General features: G+C 36.3%; 3 protein-coding genes across 3 annotated transcripts; all 3 read left to right on the forward strand.

Annotated features, from left to right (window-relative positions):
• The first annotated feature begins 1,638 nt into the window (after nucleotides 1-1,638).
• got2b (glutamic-oxaloacetic transaminase 2b, mitochondrial) lies at nucleotides 1,639-9,580 on the forward strand. Its single transcript, XM_079840286.1, has 10 exons — nucleotides 1,639-1,822; nucleotides 3,651-3,807; nucleotides 4,210-4,338; nucleotides 4,462-4,521; nucleotides 4,743-4,904; nucleotides 5,864-5,968; nucleotides 6,125-6,275; nucleotides 8,214-8,379; nucleotides 8,453-8,603; nucleotides 8,690-9,580. Exons 1-10 carry the CDS (start codon nucleotides 1,740-1,742, stop codon nucleotides 8,810-8,812), a joined length of 1,287 nt encoding a protein of 428 aa, XP_079696412.1. The 5' UTR covers nucleotides 1,639-1,739; the 3' UTR covers nucleotides 8,813-9,580.
• Nucleotides 9,581-10,128: 548 nt separating this feature from the next.
• On the forward strand, nucleotides 10,129-17,636 carry slc38a7 (solute carrier family 38 member 7). Its single transcript, XM_079841357.1, has 12 exons — nucleotides 10,129-10,267; nucleotides 11,788-12,230; nucleotides 12,320-12,373; nucleotides 13,390-13,534; nucleotides 13,614-13,758; nucleotides 13,937-14,035; nucleotides 14,114-14,171; nucleotides 14,609-14,723; nucleotides 14,833-14,980; nucleotides 15,061-15,260; nucleotides 15,363-15,414; nucleotides 17,006-17,636. The coding sequence occupies exons 2-12, from the start codon at nucleotides 11,967-11,969 to the stop codon at nucleotides 17,112-17,114; spliced, it is 1,389 nt and encodes a 462-aa protein (XP_079697483.1). The 5' UTR covers nucleotides 10,129-10,267; nucleotides 11,788-11,966; the 3' UTR covers nucleotides 17,115-17,636.
• Nucleotides 17,637-20,362: 2,726 nt separating this feature from the next.
• On the forward strand, nucleotides 20,363-25,423 carry LOC307141897 (lysosomal protective protein). The gene is made up of 11 exons (XM_079842363.1): nucleotides 20,363-20,743; nucleotides 21,387-21,498; nucleotides 21,690-21,827; nucleotides 21,907-22,068; nucleotides 22,213-22,304; nucleotides 22,401-22,485; nucleotides 22,816-22,953; nucleotides 23,051-23,187; nucleotides 23,277-23,439; nucleotides 23,525-23,614; nucleotides 24,790-25,423. The coding sequence occupies exons 1-11, from the start codon at nucleotides 20,553-20,555 to the stop codon at nucleotides 24,871-24,873; spliced, it is 1,392 nt and encodes a 463-aa protein (XP_079698489.1). The 5' UTR covers nucleotides 20,363-20,552; the 3' UTR covers nucleotides 24,874-25,423.
• Nucleotides 25,424-25,797: the final 374 nt, after the last annotated feature.

Below are 25,797 nucleotides of genomic sequence, written 5' to 3' on the forward strand. Positions count from 1 at the left end.
GTGGGTGGGAGACAAGGTTGAAGTTGATAGGTTGAGTTCACACCTATTTTTTTTCACGGTCTATGGTTCACACACACACACACACACACACACACACACACACACACACACACACACACACACGCATATGCACATTCAGCGATAGTCCAACGACTTCAAAGGTAGCTTTCGCAAATTGGAAGTATAAGCGCTACTTTTCCCTCGTTGAGGTGAAAGGTAAGAATATTTAAGTAACGTGCAACTTATGCCCAGGAAGAAAGAGTCTCTCCACGGCGGTGGCAAGTGATTCTGAAGCGCCTCACATCATCATATGCCACAAAATTAGTGGCTAAAAACCCAGGTGATAACGTGAGCTCCACTACCACAGGAAAGTATAGTACTGATAATATTTACACAATATTTACACTATAGTAGGCCTACTGATAATATTTACAATAATCCATTGAATTTGATAGGTGTCTCTCACATTGTCCCACAGCAACATTACAATAGTGCACATTAATGTACAATGTTTTATAATAATAATTTATTCTATTTAGTGTCCAATTCATTCATTTAACATATCTAATATTGGGGGCATCCAAATTATTTGACATATTTGAACATTTGAAAGAAAAAAAAAGTAACGCAGTAATTACTTTCCCTGGTAATTAGTTACTTTTATAATGATGTAACTCAGTTACTAACGCAGTTACTATTTGTAAGAAGTAACTAGTAACTATAACTAATTACTTTTTTAAAGTAACGTGCCCAACACTGCTACTAACAGATAGTCTGCCTGAAATCAAAAGTAAAGCTGTGTGTCATCAGCATAGCAATGGTAGGAGAATCCATTAGTGTAACCTGTAATAGGTCCCAGTAATGTATTTGAATATATGGAGAAGAGGAGGGGTCCAATAACTATCATGACTAGTTGATTTGCTTCCTCCCCTCCCCGGGCAACCTAAAGACCTACATGTGAGGTAAGATTCAAATCAGCAATGTGTAGTTTCCATGATGCCCAGCAATGAGAGGGTGGACAAAAGGATCTGGTGTCAAGCCAGTTTTGACAGTCTGTGAAAAGCCTAATAAATAACACAAGTCATTTATATATAAAATCAATGTAGTAAAAGATGACAAGTTACGACGCAAGTAAATTAGTTTATTTGAGCAAATATGACTTACTATCACTGGGAGGTTGTCAAATTGATGTTCAATGATGCCACAATGACGTTCATCAAACTGAAAGAGAAGATTTATAGTGCATTTGAATACTCATATACAGACGCTTTTGTTTAGCCTACATGGTTCTGTTTTCCACAACTATAGGCTACATTTCTCACAAGTAATTAAACTGATTTTAATACTAATTTAAAAGATGTATTTGCTGCCATTGTCTCATCAATATTACAGAGAATTGAAATAGGGAGAAAACATCACTTTGGCTTTTACTTTAATATATTTGATGTTATCCAACTGCGTTTGAATACTCTTAATATGGAGATTAACTACTGTATTGTGCTTGTGGATGTTGATGATCAATTAAAAAAAAATCATAACATTTAGATCTGAATAATCATGTTATTTCTTTAGAAATATTCTGTAATCTAATCATTAATTTCTGTATTCATCATCCACCGCTAGATGGAGCTGTCACTCGGCACTTTTCTTTATGAACGCGCACTCTAGCACGCTGACAACCGCGCGCACGTCCCCACTGCCACTTTCAGCCGAGAGCAGCAGCAGCAGCAGCAATAGCAATGGCTCTCCTTAAAACGACCAAGCTCATATTCTCTGTGGGGAGTTCGACGCCGTCTTTGGCTGCCCTACCCATTCGAGCCAGGTAAGGAACTTTTCTTTTTCTCTGACAGTTATGTTAGTAATTCATTATAATGAATTACTTTTATTGACGTTGATGGAAAAATTACCGTTTTTTAGTCCAACGAAATAATATAAATGGAGTAAGTTCGTTCAACTCACGCCATCAGATTTGTGCTCACGATCACGCGCGCACACACAGTCACATCCGTTCACATGGAGCTCAGTTCATGCAGTGAAATCAATGAAACACTGCAGCTCACGATATTAGACCATGTGGGTGTTTCCAGATATCTGTATTGTAAGCTGATAGTATTGTCATCTTCAAGCCCATCTTTTTTGCTGCTAATGGATCAGAAATAATGTAATAATGTACCGCTCATCTCTAACGTTGCCATGATTTATAAACGAATCATTCAGCATCCCTCTGACCTTCATCTCGAAGAGGCAAGACATTCAACATTGTTTTCCGTATTCTAGATTAATTTTTGGTAAGAGCTTTCGTCACTCAATACTGAGCTTATGGATACTGGTCAATACTTTTTGTATCGTGTATAATGAATAAATTACTCGCATTCTCATGAGCGCGATAGCGTGCATAACTCTTTTTGATCTCACCAGGAGACCGTACGTACAGGTTTCCTGTGCGCTCATTGGGTGGAACGAGCAGGTTTAGCTCGCTGATTGGCCCAGTAGCTTCCGGGTTCTTCCGTTAAGAAATCATGGTAGTCTGTGTCCTTTTGCACTTGGAGGGCAAAGCAGAACTGATGATGAACGAAGATCAATAACCTTTTCAGTACAATATAAAGTTTTTCTTGAAGGGACACTTATGCCACACAAACAGCCTTATGTTCACGTATTTGGTAGTTAACACAAAAGAGCTGTAGAGTAATGAGGCCTACTCCCATTTTTACACTGGTATTACCTTTCTCATTGGCCATGATAAATGTAGCTTTTGTGCAATTGTCAGTAATCTTTTGACGCTCCCTAGTAATGTCAGATCCCAATTTATAGTGTTGTATAAAAACACACACTGACGAAATAACTACATTGACACACTAGCTATTCAGTAGGAGTTTTCGCAACTTGACTCCAGGGCTGGCCTTTAACTCCTCTGGAGTGTAGATGGGCTCAAATGCATACTTTACTGCACATACAAAGATATAGCAGAGCTTATTGATGCTATAATAAATGGCATTAATAGTTTTTGTTGTTACTTAACAACAAGGTAGTGAATTTACTGGAATATAAGTATGCAGAAACTTCTGCTTGGTAATGTAACCATTTTTGCAAGCCTGTAATCAATCCAGGGGGGTAGGGCTGGGTTAGGGCCTTGTCCACCTCAGTGTCTATTGCCCTGTTTAAGGCATGTGACGGTATTAAATGTGTCACATCACAGTATTGAATTAAGTGACCAAACTTAAGTGTTGTGCTCCTAACAGGTTTAATAACTTTTTGTTATTATAACAAAATACAATAAAATAATACACAAAGAAAATTATAATGCCCATGATAACATTACCATGCATGTTCATTATTGCCATATTTCGTATTAATGTATATCAGCATGTCTATCTTTTTTGGTCACTTAAACTTGATTGTCTTTTTTTCAGTTAATCAAATTTATATTATTTTTTGGAGAATTTACTTCAGTCTGGCTGGTGAGGTCAGGTTTGCATATTGTTTCAGATTTACAGTAGATTATCTGGGTAAATGGTTTATTATCAACATACATTTTGATAACCACAGCCAAGGCTGAATAGTTGTTGTAGGCATTATTTTTGGTTGAAAACTGAACATGATCTATTTTCTCAGATTTTTTTATGCAATGCTATGTTATGTTTGTATTTTAGCTCATGGTGGACTGAGGTGCAGATGGGACCACCTGATCCCATCCTGGGGGTGACGGAGGCCTTCAAACGCGACTCAAACGCTAAGAAAATGAACCTGGGTGTGGGGGCATACAGGGATGACAATGGCAAGCCATTTGTTCTCAGCTGTGTCCGCAAGGTATGTACCTTTTCTGTGCCATCCCATGCTTGAGCGTGTAGGGGAGAGTTTAAACCTGGTGTTATCTTATAAAAGTTTTGTCAGGGGTCTTGTCAGTGATTGACCAATAGTTTTCAAGGGTGCGGATGTTTTTGCATTAGTGTCAGTGTGCTCCAATGGTATTGGCAAAATGTAGGGGGTGGTGTGTGCGTTAACATGTGCATTTGGTTTTCTGTATTTCTGCAAAGTCACCCTGAACTCAGTGATTTGAGAGGCTGTCTCTGTTTAAGCTGTATCCACCAATTACATTCATGAGCCTCAGCTATGTAGCCTAACTGCGAAGTCATTGACATTTTGTGAACATGTTTTATTCATTTAGTGAGTAATTATTTTAGTAATTTAAATTAAGCATTTTGTGTTTAGGCAGAGGGTCTGATTGCCTCCAAGATGCTGGATAAAGAATATCTGCCCATTGGGGGTCTGGGTGATTTTAATAAGGCTTGTGCTGAGCTTGCGCTGGGGCAGGACAGTGATGTTCTCAAAAGCAAGAGGGTGAGTATGCCTCTCTAGTTCCTATTTTGTGTTTCATTCTTGTTTTTACTTTTACATTTTGGATCATTTTTATATACCATGTTAATGTTTATTTAGCAAAAATCTGTTTTTCTTCCCTTTTAGAGCATCACTCTCCAGACAATCTCAGGCACTGGTTCTCTGAGGATTGGAGCCAACTTCCTGGTGTGTAATTAATTATTTCTCTTCATTCCTTCAGCCAAATGTTTTGTAGGTGTTTATCATCTCCATGTTAAGGAGAAAGAGATTTTACTGGCATCATGGCCAGATGGCAATCAGTAGAATTATGTATCTTAGAAGAAACGAACATTAAAAGAGCTCTTATATGTCATATGACAGTTTGTTTATAGTGTCTTGCACCTCTTTCTTTACTTTTTTTCCGTTAGTCACGGTTCCACTCAGTAGTAAAAGATGTATACTTGCCGAAGCCATCCTGGGGAAATCACACCCCTATTTTCCGTGACGCTGGTATGCAGCTGAAAGCGTACCGTTACTATGATCCTGCTACCTGCGGCTTTGACTTTACTGGAGCGCTTGATGACATCTCGGTGAGCCAACACCGCACCATACACTTCCCCATACAGTCTTATGAGGCTATCATTAGTACACAAAACCCTTCAAAAGTTTTGGGTCGGTAAGGATTTTTTGTATTCAGCAAGGACACTTTAAATTGAGTTTCGGCAACTTGCAATCCATATACAGCACCTGCTGCAGTTTTTCAATCAATAAAAAAAGCAGGACATTCTAAAACTCTTAGTGTGAAAAACTTAAAGTGCCTTAATGTACTAAAACAGTGATATTAAAAGATAAAATTCAGTATACACCCTATTGTTAAGCCCAGAAAATGAACAAAACACGCTAAGTGTTTTCTTTTATGATGGTTTTCTATGGAAAAACACTTAATAAGAAACTGTGTTGCTTTTATATTCTGGGTTCATCTGCTTGCCTGTATGTAGTATGCATCATCAATGAGGTGCATGTTGAATTTGGTATTTTAATATCACTGTCTTACTAGTGATAATTAATTCTTAGTACAAACTTGGTAAAAATAACTGTCAGGCAAGGGAGGAAAGCCTTGTTTTGTGCTCCAAGTAGGCATTCTTATAAAGCTGTAACATCACATGAAAACTATGAATTAAGCAACACAACTGTTTTAAAATGTGATAAGAAATGTTACTTGAGCACCAAATCATCATATTAGAAAAATATCTGAAAGATCATGTGACACTGAAGAATGGAGTAATGATGCTGAAAATTCAGCTTTGCCTGCCATCACAGGAATAAATTACATTTTAAAATATTTAAAAATAAATAAGCTGGTTTTACTGTATATTTGATCAAATAAATGACTTTTTTTCTTTTCAAAAACATGAAAAATATCTTTCCGACCCCAAACCTTTTGAATGTTAGTGTATATTCAGGGAGAAACTGTTGACCTCTATTTTGACTTCTAGTGAATCTAAGATACACTTGAATGTTAATGTTTTTTTTCCCCCTCTACCTACAGCAAATTCCAGAGCAAAGTGTAATCATGCTCCATGCTTGTGCTCATAACCCCACTGGTGTCGACCCCCGACCAGAGCAGTGGAAGGAGCTCTCGGCTGTCATTAAGGTACACGCATGTGGTGTTTTTTTTAATCCTTCTTACCTTCTTTTTCTCTTTACAGAGGTATTACTTCAAAGGCACAGCAAAACATTAATGTTTGTTTGAATTCTGTTAGAATAAGACACTTGCTTCACTGTCTTGTTGTCCACTGTCTTTCTGCAGAAGAGGAAACTTCTGGTGTTCTTTGACATGGCTTACCAGGGCTTTGCTAGTGGAGATATTGATCGAGATGCCTGGGCTGTGAGATACTTTATTGAGCAGGGCCACAACGTCCTCCTGTCTCAGTCCTTTGCTAAGAACATGGGTCTTTATGGTGAGTATATTCTGTGTGTTCAGAGGCTTTTTTTCTTTACCACCTATATACAGCTCAGATTGGGTCTCGATGTATGTGTGTAAATTGCAAGAAATGCATTTCCGTCTCATATGACTTCCAAATTTGAAAATCTAATATGTATGTAGAAGTGTCTGATTGCCCTCTTTATTCTAAATTTGTGGTCCTTTGCTGAGGCATTTATTTATTTATTCTTTTAATTTTAAAAGTAATATAAAAAATTAGAAAGACCCCCCCCAAATGAAACATGTATTTAAAATAAAACCGTATTTTTACTTTTTTAAAACCTGAATTATTAATATAATGAGTGTAATTAATATACAGAGATAGAGTGTATCGGCCAATGAAGTTTAGCACAGTGTATCCCTTAAATATATGCCAGAGGTTAGGATGTAATCTTTTCTATAGGCTAGCGAGACACAACCTGTTCTAATAGCAGAGCAAAAACATCTAATGACCTTTTAGGCCAGAAAATAACACTCAATGGCCTGGTTTCACAGACAGGGCTCAGATTAAGCCAGGATTAGGCCTTAGTTCAATTAGGACATTTAAGTAGCTTTTATAAACGAGCCTTAGAAAAAAAAAATATCTGGTGTGCATCTTGAGGCAAAACGGCACTGACATATTTTAAGATATGCGCAAATGTAAATTTTAGACTGGAACTAGATTAACCCTGGTCTGTGTAATCGGGGACATTACAGTCCAGGACATTTGAGTTCCTTGAATTTTAAAGAATTATTTTATGCTCACCAAGGCTGCATTTATTTGATCAAAAATACAGTAAAAATATTTACTGTACCCCCCCTCAGAATGCTTTGATGAATAGTGTTGTGGAAATTCTCAATACCTACTAATCTGACTTCACCACTGACAATTTAAACAACCTCCAGTCGTCAATATAATACTACAGTACCTTTGGAATAATTCCCATCCCGAATATAATAAAATGCAATACAACAGTACAAAAACAGTACTACATTACCTTTGGGGAAAGATACTTTTTTAAGGGAACTTTTGGGGCTCAGAGTAATGTTACAGCATGTGTCTAAAACTCCAATAAAATTATAAAGTAATTATTCCATCACAAATAAATCTCTCAATCAAGTGTCTATAGTATTATACACAACATTATAATATTATTTTCAAATGCATTTTTATATTATTATTTAAAAAACACTATTGCCCCTGGTTCAGTAAGGAACTGTAATAAAGTAGCAGTTGCTGGGACAAATTTTAAGTATCAACGCCGCTTAAAAAGATGCAATCTAATCCTGTTTACATGAAATAAGCCTGCTCCCGAGCAGGTTTAAGTTTACGGACCTGTTGCTATGACAGCAAGTACAGGATGAGCTTCGAAAAACCAAATAATCCAAGATCATGCCAAATCGGCTACAATCAAATCCAGCTAACTGAGTTAGCGACATGCAGAACGGACCATTTACATTTAAATCTTACAGTTGAGTAAAAATCAACGTCACTCAAGTCTTCACTGTGATTTGTACTGCTGATTGGTTTGCAATGATCTAAGCCAATCAAATGACTGTTGGTTCTACTGTTTTAAGACTTTTTGGGTAAGCCTAGATGGACCTGAGCATTCTTAGTCTGCATTTTTCTGTATATTTAATATTGAAAATACCCTTTTGACCACTTTCGAGGCCGTTACATAAAATTTAACTCATCACATGAGTTAAAAATAAAGGCATTGATTTGAAATAGAAAGCTTTTGTAACATTATAAATGTCTTCACTGTTACTTTTGATAAATTTTCATCCTTGCTGAATAAACGTAAAAACAAAAAATGCCAAAATAAAAAAAACTTAGTGACCCCAAACTTCTGAACAGTAGTGTAGTTAAGATAATTTGCCAAAGACTATCAAACAGTTGGTTATACACAATCATAATGGCACGTTTGTATTGTAGGTGAGCGGGTTGGAGGGTTTACAGTGGTGTGCGCAGATGCTGAGGAGGCTAAAAGGGTGGAGTCTCAGCTAAAGATCCTGATTCGCCCCATTTACTCTAACCCACCCATGAATGGAGCACGCATCGCTTCCACGATCCTCACAACACCAGAGCTGCGTTCTATATGGTGAGACATGCTTGCATACTCCCTACAATGAGGTTCATATTTTATTTTATTTTACATAAATGTATTCCTATAGGCTGGGGGAGGTGAAGGATATGGCAGACCGTATCATTAAAATGAGAGAAATGCTGGTGACTAATCTGAAGAAGGAGGGCTCCACTCATAACTGGCAACACGTGACTGACCAAATCGGCATGTTCTGCTTCACTGGACTCAAACCTGAGCAGGTACAGCCCTTTACATACTCAAGAACTAGTATAATGAACTAAATGTTGTATATTGGTATAAAATCTAACATTAAATTGTGTTTCAGGTGGAACGTCTGACAAAGGAGTTCTCTGTTTACATGACTAAAGATGGCCGTATCAGTGTTGCCGGTGTGACCTCTGGAAATGTGGGGTACCTGGCACATGCCATGCACCAGGTCACTAAGTAGACCAAAATGTTTCTGAGACGGGGAACTTGTTTACTGTTTCTGTTAGTCCACCCCACTATTCCTCTTTGGACTCGGATCTCGGCTTCACTTCATTTGGCTGTTTTTCTAGGGCAACATGGATCCTGAACATGTTATCAGGTTGTCCCACAGTAACCTATAAAACTTCTCACAGGTTATTGTGTGGTTGTTACTAAGGAGCACATTTGAGAACATTTTTCATCCTGTTAAATTCTGTATGAACTTTATTTATTGTGTGAGTGAAGTAAAATGTACAACAATAATAAAGGGTATTGTGTCCATTTAATTGTTTTCTGTGATTTTCATCATCGGGGACAGACTAAAGTGATTTGCATTAACCACATATAGACAGTACAACCTGTATATCAGATCAGTATCAATGTAGAAATCAATCACTGTTATAATTTAATTTAAATTACAGACCATGGACTTTATTTTAACACAAAGCAACCTTTTTACCTGTAACAACTGCTGGTAATCAGAATTTGTAAGGTCCGTGCAGAGAGTCAGACATCAAAAATGACAGAAGATAAAGCTTACAGTATCTGACCTTTTATATTCAGTCACCTGTGTAATATGAGTGAGGGAAAATAATAAAATGGAATTATGTATTTATATAAATTATAGTTCAAAAGTCTATCACAAAGTTTTTAAACTTACTCTAAAAAATAAAAGATTATGCTCTGTGTAGATTACTAATCAAACGTGTATTTTGTAAGTAACCTGATAAATGTAGGTTGCCCATAAATTAAAGAAAAATGTTTTTGATCTTTTTTTTTATTGGATCACTAGTTTACAGATTAATGGTCAACATGCAGTCCACACTACAATTTGTGTTAAAACATGTACATGAGTATCCAGAAATGTCATATCTTTACAGAGAGAATGGCAAACAGGAGCTTTGCATACAAAAACATACACGTATAACAAAACTGTTGATAAAAATAAGTATTTTCTGACAAATGTATTTTTCTAAGTAAAACATCTTACAATAAAAAGAAAAAAAATTATTCCCAAAAAGGGTGGGGGGCATATTCACCCTCAACATTAAGTCAAGTCACCTTTATGTAGCCTATGCAGCACTTTATATCGCATAGACTGTAAAAAAACAAAAACAAAACTAAAAGACAATACAGATTGTCTCAAAGCAGATTCACAGTAGTGAACACGAAAGCCCAAAGAGGATCCTTATCAGGGAGCAGCTTTTTTTTCAATAAAGTTTGACACGGTAATATTGATGGAATCGACTACATTACCCATAATGCACTGAATGTCGTCATGTGACCATGTCTGTGTCAGCACTTAGAAGCCGCTAATAGAAGAACCGATTTCAGGAGACCACACAGCAGCCTCATCTTTATTTCAGTTCCTCGCTGGAAAACATCTCACCTATGCTCTTCATCGCGGCGCGGGATTAGCGAAGAACACACACTAGAGGTGGGACATCTGTTTTATCACATCTCCTTTATACCTGGAGAGTTTATAGCTAAACAAATTCAGTGTTATGCGAGTCACGTGAGTGTTCGGGTGTCATAGCATGTTTTGTGCCGTTCTAATGTGTTTTTACCCTCTGCTTTGTAGTTAATGTGGAGCTCATTTAGTGTATGATTGAAAGAAGTCGTGCATATTAAGAGTAGTGTTTGATCGATGTCAGTTGCCTTGTCTCGGCCTGATGTTTTGATTTATTCTCATTGTCAGTGAGAATAATGGTTAAGGATAATCACATTGCAGTGTGTGTGTGTGGTAATGTCACTGCTATAATGTCAAACAACACCACTGTCTTTTCTTCGTCCACGGACATTTAGGGCAGACATTTCATGAAATAATCCAAAATATCGATATGCTTTTGATCAGCTTTTAAAGATAAGCTTCAGACAGTGCTGCATTCTTTATCTTATGGACAGCATATTTCATTTCCTCATCGCTTGTCTGAGATTTCCTCTTACTGATCAGCTGAGAAATACAATTACTGAATGTCTCGTGACTCCCAGACTTGTCCTAATGTGCAAACCAGTGTGTCATCAAAACTACCATGTGGACTGGTGATCTTTGCGTATTTGTTCTCGGGTAAGCAAAAATATCTGTCAGACAGGTCAAAAGCAAATACACTACCCTTCAAAAAGAAATTAATACATTTATTGAGCAGGAATACATTAAATTGCTTAAGTCACAGTAAAGACATTTATAATGTAACAATATTTATATTTCAAATAAATGTGTACTTTATAGTTATAAAAAAAAGAGATAATGTTTCCACAAAACAATTAAGCAGCTGTGTTTAACTGATAATAAAGAGAAATGTTTCTTGAGCAGCAAATCAGCATATTAGAATGATTTCAAGTGATTTTTAAATGATTGGTTAGATCTAGTTTCTAAAGTTCACTAACATAAAATTAAGAGCAAAAGTATACATTTTGAAAAGATATGGGCACCTCTAAAATTAAAGAATATAAAATAAAATAAAGGTATACATATTACATTTAATTTGCATATATATATATGTGTATGTGTGTTTTTTTTTCAAATGTTAAAATGTATAATTATGTACTTATTGTTCTAATTATGTGTTGGTGGTGGGTATTATCTCAAAAGGGGTGAAAAGAAAGGAAAAATAAGGAATAATTATTGGGAAAAAATAATATGTCTTTAAAGTAAATGTTCATTTGTATAATTGTGTTAAATGTGTTTGAATTGAAAGACATAATAAAGTATATGTGACTGAAGACTGGAGTAAAGACTGCTGAAAATCAGTTTGGCCATCACAGAAAATAAATAAAAATTTTATGGAAAAGTTATTTTAAATTGTAACAATATATCAGACTTTTACTGTTTGATCAGCTGAAAAATACATTTATGTCCTGTGACTCCCAGACTTATGTAATTTTATGATGCTCATAAACTGTTTTAGTCAATTTTTGAAAACTGCCATGTGATATTTTCTCCCTCTTTGCTTACAGATGACATTGAACACAAAACTCGACTCTCTGTAACTGTATGGACCCTGTGGAGGTGTGTTTGCACCTTTTACCCCTCGATGGTGGCGGCTCTGACTGACAGCACAAGTGTGTTTACCTCAACTTTTACTCTATGGTTTCCTTCTAAGTTTATCTGAGGGTGTTTGAGAAAAGGAAGAGTCATGTCGAGGGCGGACAGGGCGATTAACAGTGAAGTGGGTGATTGGGGCTACAGCGAGGATGCTGGTGAAAGGGCATGGCTGCTGCAGAGTCCCAGCGTGGACTCCATCCAACTGCCTAACCAATCAGACAACAGAAGGGGAGGGACATCTACACTTGGGGCTGTTTTTATTGTAGTGAATGCTGCTCTGGGAGCCGGACTTCTCAATTTTCCTGCTGCTTTCAACATGGCTGGAGGTGTCACAGCCGGAGTGACCCTTCAAATGGTGAGACAGACTTGCATACTATTGTAAATAAAACCTGTCCTTTGAAGTTACATGTTGTGAAATTCAAAGTTTGCCTTATTCTTTTGCAGTGCATGATGGTCTTCATCATCACTGGGCTGGTGATCTTGGCTTATTGTTCTCAGGTAAGCAAATATTTGTATCAGACACAAGAGAAAATACACTTCTGTTCAGATTCTTTGAAAGAAATTAACACTTTTATTCAGCAATTAAAATTAATTAATTAAGTTACAGTAAAGACTTTTATAATGTCACTAAAGATTTCTATTTCAAATAAATGCTGTTCTTTTGAACTTTCTATTCATTAAAGAAGTCGATAGAAAAATAATCTGTCATAGTTTCCACAAAAATATTAAACAGCACAACATTTTTCAAAATTGATAATGGGGGTTATATCCTCCTAGTATATTTGCTAATATACTATGTTAACAGTTGTAGGACTCCCTTTCTTTGTCATAAACGTTGCAATGGCTATAGATTTTTGCGTTTGCTTAATGCAAAACTCAGGTGCTTCTTTGTTTTTGCATGATTTTCCAGCGCTTTTTTTCCTTCATATTTAACTGAAATTTTGGTAGGACACAAAACGCAGGTAGCGGAGAATGGGTCTCCTTGGGGGAGGGCCTTACCCATTCAGAAAAGTTTTCTCTTTTCGCCCAGTCTCAGTTGTAGGTTGTAAATCGTTTTATCTTTGACACTGGCGGTGGCTCATCTGATTTTGTTGCTTAATCCTCCTAGTCTCTCCCCCCATTTCACAAAACTGAGTTAATATAAAGTTTTAAAAAAGCTAGCAACTGAACACTGTTTTATCCTGCATGTGCGTGGATGGATGCGTGCGTGCGACCGACCGACAGCACACAGGATTGGATACATAACCATGAAGAAAACACAGTAACAGTATAAGGAAACGGTTTAATTTGAAGCCAGAAAATTCTACTTTAGAAGTACATTTTCACACAAAAAACGGGACAATTTGTGTCCCGGGAAAGAATATACATTTTCCGGGACAGACGCTCAAAAAAGAGAACAATCCCGTGAAAACAGGGACGGGTGGCAACGCTAACCATAGGGGACCTCTGAATTACAAAGGCTGAGATCCACTGGTTAACACCCTACACTTTCTTTTACTTTTTTTTTTTTTTAGGTGAGCAATGAAACGACATATCAGGAGGTTATTCGTGCTGTGTGTGGGAAGGTGCCCGGTGTCATATGTGAGCTGGCCATTGCTGTTTACACTTTTGGCACCTGCATAGCCTTCCTTATTATTATTGGAGATCAGTTGGACAAGTGTAAGTATATTCACATATACACAGATATGTCAAAATAGTCTGAATAGACTTGTCTGATTTTCGGTCTTTCTTGCTTCAGTGATTGGTGCAATAAATCATGAGTCAGATGAGACGATTATTTCGCACTGGTACACAGATCGTAAGTTCACCATCACTTTGACCTCCGTGCTGATCATTCTGCCTCTGTCCATACCAAAAGAGATTGGCTTCCAGAAGTATGCCAGGTAGAAATGTCTTTTTTCATGTCGTTTAACTGTGTAGTTATGTTTTATGCATTACAGTGTTATGTCACAACTGAACTGTGATGAGTGCAAATTTTCCAATTCCACTTGATTATTTAAAATGTCCCTCAGTATTTGCTGGTTAAATCATACATGCACATGTGTACTGATTAATCTGTAGCACCCTGAGTGTTATCGGCACCTGGTACGTGACCATCATAGTAATCATCAAATACATCTGGCCCGACAAAGAAGTTTCTCCAGGAATCATCCCAGTCAGGTCAGAAGTACATTTTGTATAGTTGTTTGAGGGAAACAATTGCGATCACTATTATAATGTGATGTTGGTGTCTTTCAGCCCTGCATCCTGGACCGATGTGTTCAATGCCATGCCTACAATCTGCTTTGGTTTCCAGGTATGCAAGTAGACTTTACACTTGTTTTTTTTTTACTTTTCCAAAATAGTTTTTTTTTTTTTTAATAAAAAAAGGCTGCATTTATTTGATCAAAAATACAGTAAAACCAGTAATATTATGAAATATTATTTAAATTTAAAATGACTATTTTAATGTATTTTAAAATGTAATTTATTCCAGTGATGGCAAAGCTGAATTTTCAGCATCATTACTCCAGTCTTTAGTGTCACATGATCCTTTAGAAATCATTCTATTATGCTGATATGATGCTCAAGAAACATTTATTATTATTATCAATGTTGAAATTTTTTTTTTTTAACCGTAAACTTTAAATGGTAGTGTATCTGTCTCAGCCAGTGAATTAATGTCTGAATTAATTCTACTTTTGAAATCTACTCATCATTCTCTTCACACTCTTTTTTTTTTTCTGTCCCCAGTGTCATGTCAGCAGCGTTCCTGTTTTCAACAGCATGAAGAAGCCAGAAATCCGGCCTTGGTGGGCAGTTGTTACAGTCAGCATGATCATCTGCCTCTTTGTGTATACAGGCACAGGTGTGTGAACTTATAGTCAAGTCACTTAGAAAATATTCTAATGATAAAGCAGGCAGATATATCTTATATGAGCTGGTTATATAAGCTTTGGGCTTGTTCATCTCCACAGGCGTCTGTGGCTTCCTGTCATTCGGCTCAAGCGTGAGCCAGGATGTATTAATGTCATATCCATCTAATGATGTTGCGGTGGCCATTGCTCGAGCCTTCATCATCATCTGTGTTGTTACCTCATATCCAATTCTGCACTTTTGTGGAAGGTAACAGCCCTTTCGTGGTCTATAGATGTGTGTCTATGAAGGATGCATATAGTCAATCTAATCATTTGTTTGTGCTTTAGGGCAGTGCTGGAAGGTTTGTGGTTGCGTTTTAAAGGAGAGGAGGTGGAGACAGATGTGGCTAAGGAACAGAGACGGAGGATACTGCAGACACTCGTCTGGTTTTGTCTCACACTAATTCTAGCTCTCTTCATTCCTGATATTGGACGAGTCATTTCACTAATTGGTGGTTTGGCTGCATGCTTCATTTTTGTTTTTCCAGGTATTCAAATTTCAAAAGTTCTCAGACTTTGCTTTTGCTTGTATCTCATAATTTTTTTTCCCAAACAGTGACCGTATTCATTCTTTTAATGTTTGTCTTTAGGGTTGTGTTTGATTCAGGCAAAGCTTTCAGAGCATGATGTCAGATCAGCCAGGTAAACTCATTTATTACTTATTAAAGGGATAGTTCACCTAGAAATGAAAATTCTGTCATTAATTACTCATCCTCATGTTGTTCCAAACCTATACGACTTCTGTTCATTTTCGAAATAGAAAGGAAGAGTTTTTTAAAGGTGCAGTGTGTGAATTTTAGTGGCATCTAGTGGTGAGGTTGTGAATTGCAATCAGCCACCCGCTCACCCCTCCCTTTCGAACCACATAGAGAAGCTACGGTGGCCGACACAGGACAAAGATGACGTCGTCTGAGAGCAGAGAATAGCTAGCGCTCTGTAGAGAAGTTTGTCCGATTAGGCTTACTGTAGAAACATATCGGTGTAAAATGGTGTTTCACTGTAAGGGGACCCGCAGAGTATATAGATTGAAATGGCTCATTCTAAGGAAATTACAATGGTTCGTTATGTAAGGTCTTTATACACCACTGAAAACAGTTATGTATATTATATTGCATTTCTGTAAATATATTTTCATAAAGACTACACACTGAACCTTTAAAGAATCCTGAGAGATTTCTGTAACTCAAATGAAGGACCATTTCACTAAAAGTTTTATTTTTGTAAAGAGATTGTAAAAGTAATCCACACATAATACGCACACACTAGTCTCACGTAGCCAGATCTTCAGACTGATGGCAGAAGGTCTGGACTCCATAGCAGCTTTCATTGGCTAAGGACTGCCCAGAGGCCATCTGACTGACATGTAAAGCAACCAATCACAGTTCGTATTGTTCCGTGTCCTGTTTAGGGGGGTAAAAATGTAACATCGATGTCCGTACAATAACAGACCGGTGTGTAAAACTCTTGGACGTATTTTAAATAGTCTATGCTGCAAACTTTCCATACTTCACATACTTTATGCTTTTAGTTGATCCTGATAAGCTCTCATTGTCACAGTTGTAAACACAACAGCGTTCTTCTTCCATGAGGGGGTTTGCCGTCACGGCATCTTTGTTTCCAGGCGGACCGTTAAAGAACGCGACACGCGACGACTTCAAAAATCCTGAAGTGTTTCCAATTTTGTGTGCCACATGCATCAGACGTTCAGCCAACGGTCCGTGGACGTTACGTCTGAAGCAGAGACTATGCACACACATAGAGCACATCTAATATGGTAAATGGAAGCTCAAACATACTTCCCTACTTTTTGCTTGACTTTGAGTTTTTTTTACCATATTTGATGTGATATCAATGTTTATATGTACCTAAATTAAATGTTTATAATATAAAGCAATTTATATGATAGACTTGGATAGAAGCTTTTAGAAGACTTGAATTAAACCGCTCAATTTCTATGGATTAGTTTTACAATCTATTTATGAACTTTTTGAAGCATCAACGTTTTGGTGGAAGGAACTTTCAATGGAGGGACAGAAATCTCAGGTTTTATTAAAAATATCTTCATTTGTGTTTCAAATATGAACAAAAAGTCTTATGGGTGTTGGATCAACATGAGTGAGTAAATGAGAGCATTATCCTCTTTGGGTGAACTAACCTTTTAAACAATATTCAGCAATGCCTAAAGATTTGTGTATTAAATGATAAAACTGATAACCTAATTATTTCTCTCTAGTTGGAATGCAATAGTGGCTTATGGAGTCGTCATGGTTACTATTGGCACGTTCATCTTCGGCCAGACCACTACGAATGCTATCTACAAAGATATCATCAACAGCCCATAGGGAGGTTTGTTGTTACCTCATGAATATTGGGATATGAACCAATAGAGACAGTTAAAACGTGGGAATGAAGACTGTCTACTGACCTCTATTACGTCTTCAGGAGACTGTTTGTCTCATATTGTAAAGCATGCAGTCCCGCAGAAATCTGTACCTCTTGATGTAGTGGATCAACCACCAGCATGCAACATCAACCTCTCTGCTCTGGCTGTTTGTGAATGGAGGACCCCTGTAAAGGACGCTATACTTCTCTATTCTGAATGGATGTGGACATTGTGTTAAATCCTACGATTTTAGATCTTCCAAATATTCTCTATTTCTTTTGAAATGTAAATTTTTGCTCTTTCCCTTCTTTTTAATTTGTATATATTTTTTTAAGAAACTGATTTGTATTAAGGCCTTATATACTTGACATTGCAAATATGGTGAGTGTTCATAATGTTTACCCTTAAAATAATATTGCAAACTTTGTTTTTCTTGATGACTTGCACTGCCAAACATGTAATTCTGTAGTTCCATAAGATCTGGGAGGACTAATAGTGTGTGTTGTGTGTGTGTGTGTGTATATATATATATATATATATATATATATATATATATATATATATATATATATATATATATATATATATATATATATACATACATACATACATACACCACTTTAGACTGAAAGTGACAATTATTTAAGATGTAAGATTTTGATGCATTGTTTTAGCTAGATTTTCTAAATGGGTTTTTCATTAAGTAGTTGTTTTTGCCTGGGATGCAACAATCTCTGGTTTTATAAGTTCACTGATACTTGAATGAGGGTTTTAGGGGGCAATCATTGGTATAGAACATGGCATTGCTCTTGTAAGTTCCTTTGATCCATTCTCCAAACATTTAATTGTGTAAGTCACATTAGTGTGCTGGTTTTGCACCACATGGTCCAGTTGTCAATTGTGTATGCATATTGGGAAAATTCTTATGTCATGTCTCATGGATTTAATCAGTAACACTACCATGCATGTTTTCCCACAATCATTTATTATTGTATGTTTACTGTTTCACTGCAATCACTAAAGGGATATTCCACGTTATACTGCCGTTGTGCTCTTTTTCTTTTTCAACTCTCATGCATTCGATACATTTAAATGCACAGAAACTGTAAATGGTTGGCCAAATAATGAAGGCTCGGTTTACATTAGTCTAAAGTTTATACTATAGTTACAAAAAGTACATTTAAAGACTTATTCATGTCATTTTCAGGTTTCTTCTGCAACACTTCATCAAGATTAATTATTAGATTTATTATGTTTTGAATGATCGACTTTGTGGTGAAAAGGGCCCATCCAACGACAGAGCTGTAATATATCCAAGAGGCTTTTTTTGTTTGTTTCTATACATCTTTGCTGACAATGTTTGGTCAGTTTGGATTGCTAAATTATACATCTTGTTAAACTTTACGACATTTCATAAAAAAAAAAAAGAAAGGCGTAAAGCTTTGCTGCTGGCAAAATCCATACTGCACTTTATTGATAGATAATGACATTGAAAATGCATATAAATTTAAATGTATATTCAACTAAAAAAGGAAAAGTAGATATATAGTAACATAAATCTTGGACATTTCAAGTTTTACTTTAATTAACCCATTTGTGCCCAATTTTTTTTCTGAATGGTTTCATGCATGTAGTCATGTTAATAGTGTCCTATGTGAACATGTTCTGCATTTATTTTCCCCAGGTTTTTTTTTTTCTTTCTTAAAAATCGTATTTGAATGTGCGGCAACTATAGTTACCGGTGGGCAAATATGTTGTATGAACCCCTTCAATGTCAAATTTTAATAGGAGGAGAACATGTGGCATCTAACTCAAAATAACTGCTTTCAACAGATCAATCTTTATTCATAAACAAATGTATTATGTATAAAAGTCGAAGAACATTCGATGCAAACTCAAAAAAGCTGCATCTATCTTATAATCTTTTGAATATGAAAACACAACAAACAACAAATACAGTAGTCTTAAAGTGGTGGAACATAATGCAGAACAAAGTGCAGCCATTAAGTTGCCCAAACAGGGCATTGTGTATCAAAAAGTTAAATGAAAATAAATAAATAGAATGATGAAGAAATTACATCTATATATATATATATATATATATATATATATATATATATATATATAAAAAATAGTCCCATAGTATTCAATGGCTGACTATAGTAGGTGATTTCATATAATAATGTAAATGTAAACTCATTACTTGCCTGAATTTCCACATTATAATGGAATCATAAGCTACTAGTCATAAAATGAATTGGGGTCCTTGACCGATTAGAATTAAACACATCCATTCCAAACTGGATGAAGGGTCCTCAATATTTTGGCCCTTACAAGACATAATATCATAAAATATTAAGGTCTACTGTACAGTAGAGATGTCAGTTAAAGAGTTGTTATATTTTAGTTGGGATATTATGAAAGCAAAAAGCACTAAACAAGACCAAAAATCTTGATTTATTAACACAGTATACCCCATTTCCCCATGATATATGTACTTACAAGTCATTTGCCGCTTGGACTTTTGACTAATTATACAAAAAACTATAGATCTGTTGTAAGATTTGTTTCGTTTGGATGATTCTAGAGACCTTCACGATTATGATATACATATGTCAACAACAAAAAAACGTATTAGTAACATGAAAATAACCTTTCTTTGGGAGGGTTTGCCTTCACTATGGGTTAAAAAGCCTTGATAAAAATATATGGAGAATGCATACATACTGATACCTGTCCATTTTCCATTGCATATAGTTTGTTGTTTTGGTGGACCGCAAAATATATGATGAAATTTCACATACTTGTATATAAATGTACTTAATAAAATTTGTATTATCAGGTCTGACCTTTATTTATTTGATAATTATTCACATAAAATGTTGAAAAATATTTTTTTTCTCAGGGTTGGTTGATGAGGGGTACAGTCTGATCTTTCTACACATTTAGCTCAAGCATGTGTTTAATAAAATATCAAGTGATTTTAAAAAGCAATTATATTTATACAACATTGCTTACATATATTTATAGGCCTACATATACTTACATATATTTTTCTATCTTGCTAATCCAACAGATCCAGCAAATATGTAATTTGAATGGATTTGCTATGATGGTTTTTGATAGTATAATCTGATAATCGATAATCTGAGAAAGGTAATAATTTAGAGAGAGAGAGAGAGAGAGAGAGAGAGAGAGAGAGAGAGAGAGAGAGAGAGAGAGAGAGAGAGAGAGAGAGAGAGAGAGAGAGAGAGAGAGAGAGAGAGAGAGAGAGGGGGAGGCGGAAGTTCTCTGGAGTCTATTTGTCAGCATCACCTGACGACTGTAAAAGTCATATGACCGTCACAGGAAGGGAAACTCAAAACCCACAGCAGGATCGCTGGAGTCCTCGAAGTCCATGTCCATCCGACTGTGTAAAATGTTTTCACTGCGTGTCTTCGTCTGTCTTCTGTCCGTGTCTGTGCCTGCCGTGATAGGCATGTATGATCCAGATGAGGTGCTGGATCTGCCGGGCATGTCTTTTAAACCCAATTACCGTCAGTGGTCAGGATATCTGAAGGCCAGTTCTGGGAAGTTTTTGCATTATTGGTGAGTTTCTCTAGGCTTTTTGTCTGAGCATGAATGTGCAGCACATTTTGTTTGTGATGAGGAGTTTAGGCGAATGTCGTTTCCGCGTTCACACCGAGTGAAAAATGAAGACGTTTTAAATGCAAAATAATTTTTGCTTTGTTTTAAATCGTTTTAAATATATATATATATTATTTAATAATTTATATTTTGCCTATATCATGGTCAGTTTGAATGTACTGACTAAACGAATGCTGCCTTCGCGTGCTATCGGCAATGTGATAATTCCGTATAAAACCACCATACGAGCTCATTGCATTCAAGTTTCAAAATGTGAGGGCGTTCATGTGCAATTTTTACCTAGGAAAATTTGCGACAATTCAATGTAAGACACTTTGAACCGGTTTCACTGTCAGGGCTTTTATAAACGTGCTTAGGAGAAGAAGAAAAAACATTACTCGTGTGCATCTTGAGACAAAACTAGCATATTTTAAGATATGCCAACAATTGCTTTCGGTTAAAACTGCTTGTGCATTTTAGTCTGAGACTAGCTTAAGCATTGTCTGTGAAACCGGTTATTTGAGTCTCCTCAGTAGCCTAACGCATTTTAAAGGGCAGGTTTTGTGTATTAACTGTTGCATTGAAGAGAGTGTGTATGTTACAGGTTTGTGACGTCTCAGAGGGACCCGCTCAAAGATCCTGTCGTGCTGTGGCTGAATGGAGGTCCTGGCTGCAGCTCTTTGGATGGGTTTCTGTCAGAGAATGGACCCTTTCATGTAGGTTGATAATAACTACTTCCATTCATTTTTTAAATAATAATCCGTTACTTGAGATCTGATTTAATTTCAAAGGACTGAGAACTGCAGAGCTGTAAAGTTTAAAGAGGGAAAAACATTTATGTAATCTCTTTCGTTGAGTTCTAAATTGCTTTCCCATACAACACAAAACCATAAACATTGTTGTCCAGGTCAATGATAATGGAGCCACCCTTTATGAGAACGAATTCAGCTGGAATAAAATCGCCAATGTTCTGTATCTTGAGTCGCCTGCGGGAGTGGGTTTCTCCTACTCAGATGACCAAAAATATCAAACCAATGATGATGAGGTAAGTATGTAAACAACAATCATAGACATTGATAGCCTATAGAGACTTCTAAAATACTGAATATGCACTTTTTCTTTAGGTGGCAGATAACAACTACCTGGCTTTGCAAAGCTTTTTTACCAAGTTCCCAAATTTCACCCAGAATGAGTTTTTCGTTTTTGGCGAGAGCTATGGAGGCATCTATGCACCCACACTCAGTTTGAGAGTTGCCACCGGAGGTCAGCTTAAAGTGAACTTTAAGGTAAGTTAAAATATGCTTGATTCATTTTTTTATTTATGTGCTAATATTTGAAGACAATTTATATTTAAAATCTTAACTTTGTCTGTTTAAAGGTTTATTATTTATTTTTCTTTTTTTTTATATATTCTTTTGGTTTCTTTGCAGGGCTTTGCTGTTGGAAATGGCATTAGTAGTTTTGCACTAAATGATCAATCACTAATCTACTTTGGCAACTATCACGGCCTGTTTGGAGAACAGTAAGCTAAATCAATTACTCCTACATTATATGTGGCCACTCATGTATTAAAGTACTGACAATGAATATTTTGCTAAACATGTTTTTTTTCTTGTAGGTTGTGGAAAGACCTGAATGACAACTGCTGTCAAAATGGCATCTGTAATTTCTACAATAATTCTAAAGAGTCCTGCTCTGACGTGGTAACGTGAATACATCCACATGCTCGCTCCTTGTTGAACAACCCTGCAAATGATTAAAGTCACCATGAAATCAAAATGTACAATTCTTATTTTTAATGGAAGATTGCAGTTTTTGCCCCCTTGATGTTGTTTTTCGACGTGAGGGCGGGACAACCCTTCACTCACACATGAGATCACAGCTATAGCAAACCACAATGATCCAAATAATTCCAGATGGACAAAATCAAGTCTACTTTTTTTCCTTGTTCAAGAATCCGTTTCACTTGGATATACGTCACAATAGGGTTCAGTTTCATGCTGACTTTGTGACTAGTCTTCTGTGTTTTGCAGGTATCACATGCATTTAATATAGTCTATAGCTCTGGGTTGAATACATATGCGCTGTATCTTGACTGTGCTGGTGGTGCATCTCAGAGAGCCATGAAGCACCTTTTCAAAAACTTCAGGAAACATTGGGAAGCTAATCAGGTGAGGCTGGTTTTCTCTACTCATGCAGACTTCCAACATCTACTTTAATAAACTAGAAAGAACAAAAAAGTGAATTGTTAATCGTTTGTTGGTTCAGTTAGTAGGAAGTACTCCGAGTGTTCAGGGAGTTCCTCCATGCATCAATAGTACTGCTCAGATGAACTGGCTTAACCGAGGAGATGTGAGAAAGGCGCTGCACATCCCAGATGTCCTACCACCGTGGGACATCTGCAGGTAAACTGAAGCCTGTCCTTGCTTACGGGTTTAGTGTGTGATGCATGAGATCATGTGTGCTGAAAGTGTTCTTCCCTTTTTTTATGCAGTGATGTTGTGGGAAGCCAGTATCACACCATTTATGAAACTGTGAAGAGCGTCTATGAGAAGCTGCTGGCTTTGGGTCTGAGAGCTTTGGTCTATAATGGAGACACCGATATGGCTTGTAACTTCCTTGGAGACCAGTGGTTTGTTGAGCAGCTTGAGCTGAAGGTACGTTTTTTTTTTTAGATCTTTGAGACGCTCAGCAGAATTTATAGCACTTTTTAGGTTTAATGTTGGGGTTTTCTTCTTTAAGGCGAGCACACAGTACCAGCCCTGGATTCATGATAAGCAGATTGCTGGATTCTACCAACAATTTGGCAACATCACTTTCCTTACAGTCAAGGTAAGTTTCAGGCATGTTGGTCCATGCAGCCTGTGTTGTAATACTTTACTTTCCAGCTTCAATAAGATCCGTTGATGTGCAACCTCTGTTTGTAATCTTTATATAGATTCATATGACTGGCTCTAATCAGTTGGACATTCAAGCTAAACAGTAAAAGCTCCAAGCTGTTATTATAATGATATGCCTAAAAACCATGTACATTTTATACATTCTTATTAGCAATAAATGTAATAGGCTGCAATGTGATGCAAGTTTTTTTTTAGGAAAGAAATTTAATCAGAAAGGATGCATTACGTAAATTGATCAAAACTGACGTTATAGATAATTATAATGTCACACAAGGTTTCTGGTTCAAATAAATGCAGTTTTTTCTGAATTTCTATTAATTAAAGAATACAGGAAAAAATGTATCACTGTCACTGTTTTCAAAAATAATAAGAGGCACAACAGTTTTCAACATTGATAAGATTTTTTTGCATATTTGGAAAAAAGGCCTACAATTACCTAATTTGATGGTGCTGGGTTTAAAACTTACCCAAATGTACAGGTTTTTTTTTTTTTTGACAAAATAAGAATTTTCAAATTATCAAAAGATTTTTCAAATTATACAGGCATGTATGCATGTATGTGTCAGCTTTAATTGCTCTGATCAAAATAACAAAAGCAGTAAATTGTCAAAAGATTTAGTTTTTTAATGAGACAAATAAGTTTAATTTAACTTACAATCTGCTAAGGAGAACTTCATGTAAAAGAGTTTATAAATAAATACACTTATTTCATAAAATCTGTAATTTTCTGTCGCAGTTTGAATGTAGTAAAACATCCACCCATGTACAAAAGCAGAAAACATCTAGGTCATGTTTGCATTTCTTCTGTAACTTGGAATCAGGATTAGCTATGAAAATTAGCTGAGAATTAATTAAATAGTTCTAACCTGGCTCAGTGGAAGATGTGAGTCATGTCTTTGTGGCAGTTTTTCTGGTGGTTAAGGGATAATAGAAGAAGACTTATTCACCTTACAAATGGTTGTTGAAAGAAAGAATGCTATGAAATGCAAAAAAGGGATATATAAAAAAAATATTTGAAGTGGCATCCTAGAAAAAAATCTTACAGACTCCAAACTTTTGTATATGTTTTTACCAATGTTGTTATGACATACAATTCTGCTCTTCCAGGGTGCAGGTCACATGGTTCCTCAGTGGGCTCCTGGTCCATCTCTACAAATGCTACAGAGTTTCCTGTCCAATAAGCCTTACTGAACTTCCTCCAGACCATGCCCTGTCTTAAAGCACCAAATCTGATTTTTTGAAGATGTCCTGGATGGATTCTAAGAAAATATGATCTTTATCCGTAACTTTTGAAATTTGACATGAAGCTATAAGACAGTTTTCTCAGGGACTGTTTTTGTGTATGTGTATTTGCATATGTTTGGAAATTTAGTAAAATGGTTTTTATTTTGTCTTTTTTATGATTTTTTTTTTTCCTTGAACATGGGAGGTGATTCTCACAGTGTTTTTTCTAAAAAACTTGCACTTTTAAAAATCACGTAATCACAGTTATAGATACACACTAGAGATCTTTTTAAAACAGTATTGATGGATGGCATATGGTTTTTAAAAGCTCTTATGTCCTTGCATTATTGGGTACTGTTATGAGATTTCTGTTTATTAAATGAGTGCTAAGATGATCTTTTGTAAGATGTCAAATAAAGTAATGAGGAAAAATGTATTTTCATTTTGTTTATACCTAAAAAGAAATATAATTAGAAATATAAACAGAAATAATAAAACCCTTTGTAATAAAACCCTTAGTGTAATATGTCTGCATTCCTCAAAACAATGTACCAGTTAATGATTTAACTAATGATATGGTAACTTTTAAACCACAACAGAATCTTGAGAAATGAAAATTAACTGATATAAGTTTCCCAGTGTTGGGCTGAAAATAGTGGGATGGAGTCCAGGGAGTGAATTTCGAGGGCAGTCGGCGTTCCAGTTCAAAGTGTAATGATCAGGGGTGGCGAACTCCGGCCCTGGGGAGCTTGAGTCCTGCAGAGTTCAGCTCCAACCCTGATAAAACTCACTTGCCTGTAGCTTCCTAGTAACCATTCAGACCTTGATTAGCTTGCTCAGGTGTGTTTGATTAGGGTTTCAGCAAAACTATGCAGGACTGTGGCTCTCCAG

Source organism: Gobio gobio (assembly GCF_949357685.1).
Source record: "Gobio gobio genome assembly, chromosome: 2".
Taxonomy (NCBI): Eukaryota; Metazoa; Chordata; class Actinopteri; order Cypriniformes; family Gobionidae; genus Gobio; species Gobio gobio.

Bases quoted from the DNA above. Each gene is read 5' to 3' on its own strand.
- slc38a7 (XM_079841357.1), top strand. From the start codon at position 11,967: ATGTCGAGGGCGGACAGGGCGATTAACAGTGAAGTGGGTGATTGGGGC. The intron at 13,759-13,936 runs GTAGAAATGTCT...ATTAATCTGTAG, and splicing joins GGCTTCCAGAAGTATGCCAG to CACCCTGAGTGTTATCGGCA. The intron at 15,415-17,005 runs GTAAACTCATTT...ATTTCTCTCTAG, and splicing joins CATGATGTCAGATCAGCCAG to TTGGAATGCAATAGTGGCTT.
- LOC307141897 (XM_079842363.1), top strand. From the start codon at position 20,553: ATGTCCATCCGACTGTGTAAAATGTTTTCACTGCGTGTCTTCGTCTGT. The intron at 21,828-21,906 runs GTAAGTATGTAA...CTTTTTCTTTAG, and splicing joins ATCAAACCAATGATGATGAG to GTGGCAGATAACAACTACCT. The intron at 23,440-23,524 runs GTACGTTTTTTT...TTCTTCTTTAAG, and splicing joins TTGAGCAGCTTGAGCTGAAG to GCGAGCACACAGTACCAGCC.
- got2b (XM_079840286.1), top strand. From the start codon at position 1,740: ATGGCTCTCCTTAAAACGACCAAGCTCATATTCTCTGTGGGGAGTTCG. The intron at 4,339-4,461 runs GTGAGTATGCCT...CTTCCCTTTTAG, and splicing joins ATGTTCTCAAAAGCAAGAGG to AGCATCACTCTCCAGACAAT. The intron at 5,969-6,124 runs GTACACGCATGT...GTCTTTCTGCAG, and splicing joins AGCTCTCGGCTGTCATTAAG to AAGAGGAAACTTCTGGTGTT.